The 13,925-nt window shown below is 61.7% G+C and overlaps 1 protein-coding gene across 1 annotated transcript; it reads right to left on the bottom strand.

Moving 5' to 3' along the window:
* Window positions 1-1,965: 1,965 nt before the first annotated feature.
* LOC116600119 (leucine-rich repeat extensin-like protein 5) lies at window positions 1,966-6,353 on the bottom strand. The gene is given in 6 exon segments (XM_032360210.1): window positions 1,966-2,335; window positions 2,338-2,743; window positions 2,746-3,069; window positions 3,071-4,142; window positions 5,833-5,996; window positions 6,106-6,353. Coding segments are annotated over 4 exon segments (1,341 nt in total). The 5' UTR covers window positions 3,437-4,142; window positions 5,833-5,996; window positions 6,106-6,353; the 3' UTR covers window positions 1,966-2,090.
* Between the last annotated feature and the right edge of the window lie 7,572 nt (window positions 6,354-13,925).

The following is a 13,925-nucleotide window of genomic DNA, read 5'->3' as shown; positions in this document are numbered from 1 at the left end:
TAGAACGTTCTGGAGAGTAGCGGCCCCAGGCATCATCCTAGTCACGTGGCCTTTAAGCGGCTCAGCAGAGATGGCTGAGGGGGAGGCCCGAGGGGGTCCGCCGGCTGCCCAGGGCCCTGCACGGATGAGGCCGCGTTCCTCAGGGCCCTGCACGGATGAGGCCGCGTTCCTCAGAGCTCTGCCTCGGACGCCTCCGGTCCCTTGCCAAACGGCTCCCACTGAGGGCTCTGGGTCTCCACACCGATGCCTCACCCCTGCCCTGTGCCAGTAAGGAAACCGAGGGGCCAGCTGGGGTCCGCAGCAGGTGCAGAGCTGAGCCGAGAAGCCCCGTGTCCTGCCTGCCTCCCCTCCGCCCGCCCCGAGGCGTGCAGGTCAGGTGCGGCCCCGCACAAGCAGGCACAGACGTCCCCTCTCGGGGTTTGCCAGTGTAAACGAACACGCAGAAGCGGAGCCCAATGCAAACAAAACGCCCCGTGCGCGACTCAGCCCCTCTCCGAACCAGGGGGCGCAGTTCCTAACCCGGGGACCCCTCTGCCCCAGGGCCCTTCCCACATGCTTCTGGGCCAGCCCCATCTCCCTGCCATGCCTCTGTCTACTCTGTCGTCCTGACCCAACTGCATGTAGCTGGGGTCTGTCTTGAGGCGGCTGCTGGGCATCTGGGCGAGGGGCTCACAGTGTATGATCAGCCAGACCCAGAAACCAGCACGATTTGGAGAGGCGAGGGCCCCCCAGGAGCCGGGTGTCCCGGGGGTTCTCACACACACACAGGAGTCATGCCCTGGACTCTTTCCAAGTGCCGGGTCCTAGAATGAACAGCTCAGGGCAGTAGCTGCCCTGGGAGCCGGCAGGGAGACGGGCCCCGGAACCGGCTTCCTGGGGTCTCACTGAGAAAGGACTTTGTTTCCCAACTCCTGGCTTCGACCTCCGCCTGTCGAATGTCCCCTCCCTGACATCATCAAGCGCAGATATCCCGTGAGGCTAACATGAGTTGGATTTCAGAGTCCCGCTCTAGCCAGGTGCTTCCAGGGTCCCGGAGGGGCCCCGAGCATGGCATTCCCAAGGTTACAGGTTTTTTGTTTTTTGTTTTTTGTTTTTTAATGAGCTTTGCCAAAAAAGAAAAAAAAAAAGCAATGTTTATGTGGTGGACACCCTCTCGGGTGACAGGGAGAGATGAGGCCCCACTGAGTCACATTCTGCTGATCCTTTGAGCCTGGGCGAGTCCCAGGGCCTACTTGTAGCCAACAGAAGTGGCAGACGGGATGTGACATCACGGCTGTGAGTGCGGAGTGGGATAGGGCAAAGGCAGAGGGACTTCGCAGATATCATTAAAATCCCTAATCTGTCGACTTTGGGTTCATCCAGGAGTCAGCCAGCGTGGGCCTGACCTAATCAGGCGAACTGTAAAAGAGGCCCAAGGCCCCCACCCCACCCCACCCGGCAAGTCAGAGACTCTGTGCCTTGCTGGCTCTCGGGAAGCAAGCTGCCAGGCGTTCCAGAGGTGCCGGCACCTGAGCTCTGCTCACACCTCGAGGCGGCTCGGGGACCGCTCCTCCCTGAGGCCAGACAGACGGCAGACGGGTCGCGCCCTCTTCCCCTTCAACGCTGCTCCTTCTCCCCCTGCATGAGCTGACGCCATCACACAGGCGCCTGTGCCTTTCTCGCCCCTTCCGGCCACGGGGTAGCCTTACTCCACTGCCCTGGAGACTCCCTTCCGTCGGGTCTGGTCTGCTTTGGGGGTCCCGCCGATGCCGCTGGCTCAGCCCTCGCCCCGTACTCAACCCCGCAGGGAGGGAGCTGCTGGGCCAACATTCTGGAAGAGTGGGCACAGCTTCCTCAACGTGTCCTGGGGTGGCTGCCACAAAGGGGCACAGACGGGGGCTCACAGCCACACGAGCTGCCTCCCTCCCAGCCCGGGGGCCAGGGTCTGAGATCAAGATGTGTTCAAGGTTCCAACAAGACCGCCAGGGGTCCTTCCTGCCTCTTCCAGCCTCTGGGGCCCCAGGAGTACCCCCCCCCAGCCTCTGTCTCCGTGGTCACATGGCCCGTCCTCGGCCCCCCTCCTTTCCCTTGTAAGGACACAGTCTTTGGATTTAACACCGTCCCCCCAAACATCCAGGAGGAGTCAGCTCTCTGTTCTTAGGTGAGTCATACCTGCAAAGACCTTTTCCCCCATAAGGCCTTACCCGCAGGTTACGGGGCTTAGGATGAGGACTGTTCTTTGGGGGGTCACCGCCCTTCAATCCACTCCGACCCCCCTCAGAGTCCTGTCCACACGTAAACAGGAGGCCTGCAGCAGGGTGTGATGGGGGAGGCAGAGTGGCGAAGAGCAGGAAAGGTCCCGAAGGAGAGGCTGCCAGGGTAGCATCTCCGCGGGCTCACACGTACGTCCGGACCGGGTGGCTGGGAAGGAGGCCGCCCTGTGGAGCTGCGGGCGCAAGGGACCCACAGAGGCAGGCTGGGGCGAGAGCGGAGGGCGAGCGTGCCTGGGGGGAGGCGGATGACAGGGAGGCCGTGGGGACACTCCCCCAGAAGAAGAGACACTTCCCCAGGTGCTGGGGGGCAAGGACGGGCTCCCAGGGACATGAGCCTGTGCAGGGAAGGTCTGCCCGCCTCCGCGGGACGCAGGAGGCTCTGGAGTCTGGGTGCTGACTGCCTTGTTTCTGCTCGACGTGAGGACCGGACCTGCCGGGGGCCTGGGGAGGTCAGTAGGGTCTTCTCTTTCTGTCCAAAACCCCAATCCCACCACCGCTCTGAGGGTGGCAAAATGATGTCGGAGGGAGGCCTCTCGGAAGTGACAGAGCAGAGGCCGGCGGGGGGCGTCTGGAGGAAGCTGGGAAGAAAGTTCCGGGCAGAAGGGCTGTGAGGTAGGGATGGGGTGGGTGCCGCTGCCACATAGAGGAAGGCCCGGCGGTGGCCAGCGGGAGAGGCAGGGACTGGGTGAACAGAGTCCCTCCAGGGGCCGGATCCCCGCTCCTGACTCTCCATCCAACACATGCCCCCCTTGAGCAAGCCGGCCGCAGCCGGGGAGCCTGAGGTGCATCTGGACAGGGCAGAGGTGTGACCCTGGGGGGGCAGGTCTGACAGCAAACCCCACCGCACTGGCCAGCCACGGACTCAGGGGCGACCCAGCTGTGTGCGAGTGGGGTCGTCCCCAAGAGACCCCAGGCCGGGGAAGACGGAGGCCGGCCCCCGAGGGCTGCACGGAGCCGGGACGCTCACGGCTGCGCCTCCAGTTCCCCAGGATTGCGAAGTGGTCACGGAGCACGGGCTCTGGAGGCCAAGACGGTGGTTCAAGTCCCTGCTCCCCAGAATTACCAGCCGGCAACCTGGGGTGTTCCTCCCATGTTTCTGAATCTCGACTTCTCCTCAATGAGGGGTCAGAGTTGGGGGCTCTGGGGCTCACCTCCTTGGGTCCTGGACGGTGACCTTGGACCATTGAGGTGCACCTGCCCCCGACAACGAGGGGCTTTGTTTCCCCAGATGAGAACTTGGCTGACTGTGGCCATGACCATCAGCTCAGAGCCGTGAGATGACTGTTGCCATTCATGACCCAAACGTTCATGGCTTCGCACATTAAAGGTTTATTTCCAGTTCAGTGCAGGTCAGCAGCAGGAACTGCGGGCAGAGTCTACTCCAGGAGTTCATTCGGAGACCCAGCCTCCTTCTGGCTTGTGGTCCTCTTGGAGCTTCAGAATCTTCCTCCAGATGCCCCCGCAGAGTTGCTGACGGCCAGGCCTGGGGCGTTTCCATGCTCAGGCCACGGCCACACTAAGTGCAAGTAAGACGGGTGTGCAGATCGGCTGTGCATCCAGAAGAGAGAGGCCAGAGCTGGACGGACGGCCCATCTCACCGCTTTGTTTCCCGCTGCGGCGGGCAGCAAGGAGAGGGTGCGGCGGGCCCGGGGCGGCCTGTCCTGTCTTTGCTGTCATCACCATCCCATGAGAGCCGACTTTGAAATCCCCAAATGAGGCTGCCAGGGTAAGCTCAGACCTCACAGGGCTCCCCACTCCTTGGCTGTCTGTTGGCTCTCTGTGAGCAAGAGATTTTACTTTCCCGGACTGCTGTGTCTGTCCCCGAGGTCTCCTCTAAATCCCTTAATCTTCTTATTCCTTTGTAGGGAGGCTCCAAACATTCTTTTCATACTTTAAAAAAAAAAAAAAAAGGACACATTTTTAAAAGAGCATTTTTTTTTGAAACCCCGGATCTCCAGGAGGGCCATTTCCTGTCGGGGAAGGGTTGGGGGTCCCGCTGGGTGTGAAGAGCGTGAAAGCAGTCCTCCAACGGGTCTCCTTAAGGTGGCAGGCTGCTTGCACAACCAGCCAGAGCAAACGCCTCATCCCCTCCACGTCCCTTTCCAACCCTGGCCACGGGGCCAGAAGGCAGAACGTTCTCAAAACCGGCTGTGCGTTCAGCTCAGGAGAGGCACTCGCGAACATGCAGACCTCCAGGCCCCGTCTTCGTAGCCCAGATGTCGAATGCTGGGCAAGAACATCGAGGTTCTGAATTTTCAGCAGGTGCTCTCGCGAGGCGCCACCACTGCCTGGACTCCGGGAAGCCTGGCTGCAGGGGAGAGTCGGGTGAGCCAGAAAGCCCCCTGCCTCCGGTCGCTGGCCATCTGGTAGGGAGAGTAACACACGGACCCCGGTCAGAAACCTCACCCAGGACCAAGGCCGCCGGTCACCACCCTGGGGGCGTGGCGTGCACGGCACTGGGCCTGGCCACCGGCTTTCGGCCACTGTGTGTGTGTGTGGACTCCGGTTGAGGGAAGGGGCCCGAGGACTCCCGAGGTCCGGTTATTCCGTCCCGTCGCCCCGATGCGGTGGGGCCTGCAGTGCAGACGGTTGGGGCTGCCCTGGGGAGCCCCTCTCTCCCGCCAGCAGAGCCCGAGGAGCAGGTGCCCCCGTGCGGGTCCCTCCCGGAGGCCCTGCTGGTCCCCACATGCCCTTTTAAAAAGGTGGACGTGAAATTCACGCGGCGTGACAGGAACCGTGTTGAGGAGAAAATTCAGGTGCACCTGGTACATTTCCACGGCTAAGCGCCGCCCGTGGGCCAAATTCTAAAATGTTCTCATCACCCCAGAAGGAAACTCTGCCCCCGTTAAGCATTAACTTCCCCTCCCCACCCCCAGCCCTAAATTCCGGCCACCATGGGTCTGCGTTCTGTCTCTACAAATTTCCCTAGTCTTGCTCCGTGGCCTCCTGAGCCTGGCTTCTTGCAGGGGTCGTCCCAAGGTAGCGGGTGTCTGTGCTCCCTGCCTCCCGTGGCTTCCCACAGCCCGACCCCTTCCTCACTGCAGAGCACGGGCTGCCCTGGGGGCTGAGGGAAGTCAGGAGGCAGCTCCCGGCGGGGAGGGGAGGGCACACAGGTAGGACTCGGGCCTGGGGTGTGGGGGGGCTGCCGTAAGTCCCGGGCCCTCAAGCCGGCGTCTGCCCACCCCCAGGTGAGCCTCCGGAGCAGGAAACCACAGACTCATTGCAGATGCTCCGGAGGCTGGAAGCAGCACATGGACCCCTGCGGCCACAAGCACGGGTTCCGCCCCCTCCTCTCCTCCAGCCCCACCAGGTACACGAGCCAGCAACTGGCCTTTTATAAATAACCTCGTTTGGACCATGTTTGGAAGTCGGGGTGGATCCGCCAGACCCATTTCCTCCTGCACCAGCCCCGGGCTGGCCAGAGATGCTCGTATGATGTGGGGAGACCATCTTCGCACCAGATGGGGAACTCAGACTTCACCCAATGCCAGCCCGTGTTCCTGGGGCGTGGGGCGGTCCCCACCCCCTCCCGGCCCGGGTCCCTTCCTTCCAGGACCCAGCCCGACCCGGAGCTCCTTACTTCCGCAGCCGCTGTGTCCCGGCGTGGGAGCGCCCGCCCGGGGCCGTCCTGCCCGTGGCTTCGGATGGGCCACTGGTTCCGGCCAGCGAGAGGCGTGACCCCGCACTGGTGGCTGGAGGAAACCGTTTATCATCACGGAAGGATCTGGCTGCTGGCATGTTTATCTAGAGGAAGGAAATGGACTCTTCATCTCCTCCAAGGGGCGTCTGGCCCGGCCCGCCATCCGCTCCGTCCGTGGGGTAACTTTAAATAACGAGTCCCATCTGTCAGTACCTGCTCACTGTCTCCTGCGGGGCTCTCACTCCTCACTCCCTGGGTGCCGCGCTTTATTGCTGCTTCCTCCTTTAAATAAACCCGGCCATAAATCTGATCCCTGTCGGAGCTGAGCTCAGAAATCTGTCCCAGCAACGCGGGCCAGTAAGGCAAGGCTCTGTCTTCCGGCAGTGTCCAGAGCAGACGGCCCAGGACACCTGGGGGTGAGCGGGGTGCCCTCTGTGGTGCGGGAGGCTGCAGTCCCCCAGGCTCGGGGACCATGTGGTCTGATTTTCCACATTTCCAAGCCAGGGAATGAGTAGTAAAAAATCTCACCTGGCAATCGGCATGGCAATTGCCGGAATGCCATCGCACAAATCCAGTAGCCTGTGCCAGTCTGGGGTACCTCTGGCCAACAGGAGCGCTCAGCTAACAGTGCCTCCTGAATTAACAACTGTGACTTTGCACCTCCAGTGTCCTGCCAGGTGAGGTGACCCGGAGGGGAGAGCCTAGGCCGTGCAGCTTCTCTTCCACCTACACATCTACCCATCCATCATCCATCCGTCATCCATCCAAACACCCACCCACACACACATACATGCGCTTTTATCCATCAGGGTTTTATGGCACACCTAGTGTGTCCCGGGCCCTGTGATGCATGTTGTGGAACCAGTGTCTAGGGTAGACCCTGCCCGATGCGGGGCTCAGAGAATGGGAGGGGCTCTGAACCAGGAGGTGTGGTACACGAGGCAGGAAAAGCCGAGGGGCCATGTGACAGGGACCTGGGAGAGGCATCGTGAGGCGGGGCCGTGTGAGCTGAGCATGATGATGGGGCAGCACCCACCCCAGGGTCTCAGAGTCGGGAAGCGCCTCTGCGGGTGTTGAGGAGAACAACCTCGGAGCCTGGGAGGAACAGAGGTGGCAGGGGTGGGGTGCAGAATCGTGAGGCCTGCGGTCAGGGCTGAGATGTGTATATCCCCACCGTCCCCACACCACGGCTGCCCACACGCGGTCCACGAAGGGGTGGCGGGAAGGGCAGGGGCTGCGGGAAAGTCAGGGGGAAATGCCCTCTGGGGTTCACGAATGTGCAGATGTGTTTAAAGTCGCAGGAACCCTGAGGCCCCTGGAGGAAGTATGCTGGAGAAGAGGAGAGGTCTGAAGCTGGGGCCCTGGGAGGGAAAGGGGACAGCAAGAAGCGAAGAGCACCAGCAGCCTGTGGGGTCCCCGAATCCAGCACACCCCATGTTGATCAGGGGCTTGTACTGTCCCGGGAACCCGTGATCGGATTCAAATCCTGCTGGGGGGTCCTTCCTTCTCCCAGCTCCATCCCCGGAGCCAAGGGCAGTACTGCCCCCTGCTGGGGCTCAGGGCAAGTCCCCACTCTTCCCCCGCATTCTTCCCCTTAACGGCCACGTGGGTTCTCCCACGCCCCTCCCTCGTCCCCCACAGGGTTCCATCCGGCCCCTCAGAGCCCCCCACCGTGACTCAGCCAGGCCATGCTCAGCTTCACCACCCTATGCTACTCCTACTGTGTACCATGTCCTGTGCACTCCATCCCCCTACCCTGCACACTCCTACACGACCTTCAAGAGCCCCCCCCCAGCATCGAGCCATCTGGTTCTCTAATGGTAGAGCAGCAGAGAGGGGGAGGTCGTAAGCTCTAGGGCCAGATTCTCTGGACTTGGGTTTTGACTCTGCCCATCATTGTGTAACCCAGGCCTCAGTTTTCTTTTCTGTAAAATGGGCATGGTAATAGTTCCTACATGTTCATGTTGTTGGGAGAATCCTGCCCATCACGCACGGCAAGCCCCAAGCCAGGGCCAGAACACAGCAGCAACTCAACAGAAGCTGGCTGCTGGGGCTTTCCCTGGGGCCCCAGGACCCTCTGGCCCAGCAGGAGATTCCCCAGACTGTCCTGGGTTGAAGCACTTGCCTCCTTGAGAGGCTTGCAGTCCACAGGGGCAGAGGCAGTACCGGATATGCCAAGGACACGGACTTGACAGTGTTCCTGGCAGGGTGGAGGCCCCAGGTAGAAGTGAAGGTCTCTCAGTCTTAGTCCAAAACAAGGACAGGGCCTGGGGGCACAGGGAGCCAGTGGAAGGTAGTAACTCAGCAAGGGGCATGCAGATCTGGAGAACTCGGAGCCTCCTCACATCCACCCACCTATCCATCTATCTACCCACCCATCCACCATCCATCCATCCATCCATCCACCATCCATCCATCCATCCATCCATCTGTCCATCCATCCAACCATCCATCCATCCATCCATCCACCATCCATCCATCCATCCATCCATCCATCTGTCCATCCATCCATCCACCATCCATCCATCCATCCATCCACCATCCATCCATCCATCCACCATCCATCCATCCATCCATCTGTCCATCCATCCATCCACCATCCATCCATCCATCCATCCACCATCCATCCATCCATCCATCCATCTGTCCATCCATCCATCCACCATCCATCCATCCATCCATCCATCCACCATCCATCCATCCATCCATCCATCCACCATCCATCCATCCATCCCCTCACCCATCATCCACCCACCCATCCATCGAACCATCCACTCATCCAACCATCCATCCAACCACCCATCCATCCCCTCACCCATCATTCATCCATTCATCTGTCCATTCACCCATCCATCCACCTATCCACTCACCCACCCAACCATCCATCAACCCATCCATAGAACAATCCATTCATCCAACCATCCATCCACCCATCTATCCACGCATCCATCCATCATCCATCCATCCATCCATCCACCCACCCACCAGTTCATCCATCCTTCCATCCATCCATCCACCCACCCACCAGTTCATCCATCCATCCATCCATCCATCCATCCACCCACCCACCCATCAAACCATCCACTCATCCATCCATCCATCCATCCATCCATCGAGGCACCATTCATGGCCGCCCTGGACATTTCACAGGCCCGGGGAATGATGCCCCAGGGAAGTCCTTGGTTGTGGAGAGAGGGCTGTGGGATGTTTGGGGTGGGTGGGGCAGCCACCAGACTGTGTTCAGGCAGGAAGGGGTGCTCCATCTTGCTGCAGATCTCAGGGGAGGTGGGTCCCTTTCTGTCCCCACCCCACCAATCTCATGAGTGTCCTGGGCCCGCAGGAGCAAAGCACATAAACCAAGTGGCTTAAACAACAGAAAGTTCTCTCACGGTTCCAGACACGAGTAGTATCAAGGTGAGAGCAGAGCTCTGTTCCCCGAGGATCACCAGAGGGTCTGTCTCCAGCCTCTGCTGACGGCCATGTCACTGCAGACCCTACAGGTGTTCTCCCTCTGTGTGTCCTTCTGTCCCCCCTTGTTATGAGGACTCCATACGACCTCTTCTTAACCAACCACATCTGTAACCAACCCTTTTCCAAATAAGGTCCCATTCTGGGGTCCTGATTGCTAGGACTTTAACAGTGAATCTGGGGGCTGGGGGACACAATTTGACTCTAACACCTGCTGAGGCTAAAACTCCTCTTAGCATGAACAGACCCTTTTTGGTCCCTGACTCTGCTCACCCTGAGGTTGGGGTGTTGGGATGGGGATAGGGTAGCTGGGTCCTAGTCACCAAGAGCTATGGTATTTGTGGGTTTTTTTCTGTCTTCCAGCACATAGGCCAGCAGGGTTCAGGGTCCCCTATTCCCTACTCTACCCTCTGCTGCCCCCAGGCTTTTCCCAGCATCCTCAGTGCCACCCACCCCCGAACTTTGGATGCTGTTCCTGGAGCAGTTTCCCTGGGCCACATTGTTCAGGGTCCCCCCACCAACCCCTGCCTGGAGGCCACGCAGCTCTGGGAACCTCGAGGGGTCAGGAGTAAGCCCTGAGCCCCAGCTGGCCTGAGACTGACCTTGGCGGGGTGTGGGGCACATGTGAATCACTTGAACCTTCCTGATGGGCTAGTAGCCCAAACGGAGCCCCTGCGAATGAAGATTTAGCTTTCCACACACCCATTAACTGGAAAGAATTGCTCAAGTCTGAGGCTCACTTTCAAGCCAGGGTGGGGTCGCCCACACCTACTTCCTGCCACACCCACCTATTCCCCAGTCACGGGCACACCTGGAATCCAGCCTCCAGGCCTTTGTCCACGCGGTTCTTGCTGCAGATCTCAGGGGAGGTGGGTCCCTTTCTGTCCCCACCCCACCAATCTCATTAGTGTCCTGGGCCCGCAGGAGCAAAGCACATCCCTCCCTGGGATCCGCTGTCCCGCCCTGTCCGGGGCTGAATTCCAGGGTCAGGAAGCCGCGGGGACCCCTGTGGTCCTGGAGACAGAGGAGGCCCTGTCTGGGGGGGTGGGGCTGGGGGTCACTGGCTCCGCTGCCCTCACTGGAAGGCTTGCGGCAAGACCACAGGATGGGACCACCAGACCCCAGAGGCCACCCATTGGCCCCACCCGAGAGCCCTCAGCCTCCAGCCCTTCTCCAAGCTCTCAAGGGCCTCCCTGGAATCTGGCTGCTCCCTTTCCCAGCCGGAGTCCGGCCTCTCTCTCCTTCCCCTCAGGCACCCCTACCCCGGCTTTATTTCTTGAGGACAAATACATTCATCTTCTGACAAAGCTGGGTGGTACATTGGGGCTCCCGAGGAGCCGAGAGTCTGTGAACCGCCCAGGATCCCCGCACCCCTTCCCGGCCAAATCCAAATCCAAATTGGGGAGGGGGTGACGTCTCGGTAGCCGATCCCACAGAATTCCCATCTCATATGTTGGAGATGAGCTGTGAGCCTCAGAAGCAGACCCCCGAATCCTTGGACGCTGTCTCCTCGCTCAGAGCTGCCCGGACCCAGGGTCCAGCCTGGCCAGAGCCTCTCCCTGCCGCCCTGCCCCAGGCTGCCCTCTGCAGGTGCGGCACGGAATGGGCAGCCCTTCCAGGAGCTGGGGGGCCAGGACCTTCCCCGGCACCCCCGGCACCTCCCTCCCAGTGCCGAGGGTGTGAAAGCCTCCGGGGCATTCTGCAGACCACCCTCCGTGGGCCAGGCGTCGGGGGCGGCGTTCTGGGCGGTGGAGTGAACGCTGCCGCCCCCACGTCGCCGCATCCCCGGCACCTGGGCTGCTGCGGAGACCGGGCACGACTGGGGGCGCGGGGTGGTCCTAGCCGGCCCTCCAGGGGCCGCCCCTCGTCGCTGCTGCGTGGAGCACGGAAGAGAGTCCGCAGAAGCTGGCGGGGAAGGGTGGGGGTGGAGGCCCCCTCGGGACGAGTCACTGCGGGAGGGACTCACCGCGGGGAGAGGGAGCGTGCCCCAGAAGGGAGTGCTCACCTGCGCCCCCCTGAGGGGGAGCTCGGGAGTCACTGGCAGTTCCAGGGCTCCGTGGGGAGGGGTGACCCCCAGGGCAGCTGAGTCACAACACGTGATCTGCCCTACGAGGGCCGGAGGACCACTGTGTGTGCGCACGCATGCGTGAGTGTGTCTGTGTGTGCATGCGTGTGCGAGTGCACTGCGTGCATTACGAGTGGGGGGGAGTGAGTGTGCCTGTGAGTTAGTGTGTGTGGGTGTGCAACGGTGTGCACATCCGTGAGTGCTTGTGCGTGCACCCGGGTGTGAGTGAGTGTTCAGGAGCTCGTGTGCAGGTTACTTATGCACCTGTGTGCACGGGAGCATGAGTGTGTGCACATGCGTGTGCACATGCACACCTGTGAGTGAGCCGTGGGGGGGTGCAAGGGGCAAAACCAGAGGGGTCTCGGGAAGGGGAAGCCCTGGAGGCAGGTTGCAGGTGAGGCTGCTGGGGGGCCGGGAGCCGAAGCGGGGCCCTGGGGTTTCGCAGCAGGGACCCGGTCTGGGGTGAGTGGGGGAGACGGTCCACCAAGGCCTTTGCTGGGGCCGAGGTAGCCTCAGGGGGTTACTGCTTCCCTCGTAGGAACGGAGAGCTGGTGTCTGGGAGGGGTCCAGTAGGCTCTCACAGCCCACATCGTGGGAACCCAGGGCTTTGGCCCTTTGGGGAGTGGGGGCAGGGACAGGGCCCTGGGGTCCTCAGAGCGGAGCGCTGAGCCTGTCCCCTGGTGGTGTATGAGCCTGGCCCACGGTCCATAATTCTTCCCTTTCCGTCCGGCAGCTGTGCTGCATAGCCGTGGAGGCTGGGGGCCTGCGGAGCGAGGCCCAAGGGTCCAGGAGCCTCGTGGTGGGGGCAGGAGGACACGTCTGTCTTCCGCCCTCCAACGCCCTGGGAGGCAGGCCTGTTCTCAGACACCGTCTTGTCCTGGTGGCTCTGCCAATCGCCCCAGAATCCACACTGGGGCCCCAAACTTTCCGCTGGACTCACAGCCCTACTTGTCACACTTCCCATCTCCCAAGGTGGGGTGGCCCTCCCGACACCAGCATCAGGGGGGTCACCCTGCCCCTGAGCCGGTCGCCCCACGGTCCGGGGCCTCGGGGATCCAGGGACTCCTGGGGGACAGCGAGAGGTAGCGGGACCCTCTGCATGGGGACCACGATTCTTCCCTGGAAACGCGGGAGGACAGAAACCGCGGGGCAGGTCCTGGCCTGCTGACTGTTCGCGGGCCTGTGGTCCTGCTGGGCCTCTGTCCCCCCACCCCCTACCCTGCCCTGACCGGGGGATCAGGACCCCAGCACCCGCCTCCCCTGACTGCGCATGTCCTCGGAGGGGAAGGCCCCTGGCGTGCCGTCGGTGCCCATTGTCCTCGTCAGGCCCTCGCGCACCAGCTGTGGGCGGGGTCTGCGGCTAGACGGGAAACCAGACCCACCCCCGTCCCCAGGCGGCCGCCCCTCACTGCTCAGGACGTGTGAATGTGCGGCCTTCTGTGGTCGGGGTGACTGCAGGTGTGGCTGAGTCAAGGGCTGTGAGACACGAGGTCACCCTGGGCGGCTGTGTCACCACGGGTCCTGCCGAGAGGCGCAGGGGTGTGAGAGGCAGAGTGAGGGCCAGACCACGGAGCCAGGCCGGACAGAGGGACAAGGGTCGGCAGCTGCTGCCCCAGGGCTTCACGGGGGAGGAGAAGCAGGAGCCTCGGCAGGACTGTGGCCCTGCAGGTGCCTTTCTGTAGCCAGCGACACCCCGGACCTCCAGGGCTGTTGGAGAAGAAACCGCGTGTTCCGAGCCGGGCAAATTTGGGGTCATCGGTGACAGCAGTGATGGGACACTAACGCGGTCCCATCTGGGGAGTCACTCGTGTCCTGTAGATGACAGAGGTCACCTGGGTCTGTTCCCACAGTGCTCAGGGCATCCCAGCACCGTCTCCAGCCCCACACTGCCCAGGCTCCCCAGAGTGAGGGGGGAGGGGCAGGCCAGAGGCAGCTGGTGGCCTCGTGGGGAAGCTGAGGCAGCCTCGGTCCCCGCCGCGGTGGCCTGGCTGTCCAAGGAGGGGAGGAGGTGCGGGAGCCCCCCAAGAGCTCTAGCTAGTGAGATGGCCCTGCCCTGCCCTGTCCTGCTCCTCCCGCCAGGGCCCGCCAAGAGCCACCAGAGAGAAATACTTTTAACATTCCTTTTGGACATGTTTCCTCCTATTTTTACACTGTTGCTTGTATTTCCCGTAACGTTTGGATGTTTAACTTCAGTATCCGGGGAGTAAAGGGGCCCTCGAGGCTCCCCAGTCTGTCCGAAAGTGCCTCGGGGCACACAGCCGCCCAGCACAGAAGCTTCTTAGCCCCACTTTATGGAGGGAACACTGAAGCCGAGGAGCGGAAGCGACTGAGCCTATGTCAAGGGCTCCTGAAGCAGCAGGGCCTGGATCCAGACCCAGGTCACCGGAAGCCCGTCGGGCTTTTTCCCGTGACACCATGCTGCCCCCCAGAGGTCAGTCTGATGTTCCAGAGAGACCTGTGGGACCTGGAGCCCCAGCTCCCGCAGTCAGATCCTGCTCAG

This window comes from Mustela erminea, chromosome 9 (assembly GCF_009829155.1).
Source record: "Mustela erminea isolate mMusErm1 chromosome 9, mMusErm1.Pri, whole genome shotgun sequence".
NCBI lineage: Eukaryota > Metazoa > Chordata > Mammalia > Carnivora > Mustelidae > Mustela > Mustela erminea.
This window is presented reverse-complemented; position numbering and strand designations above follow the sequence as displayed.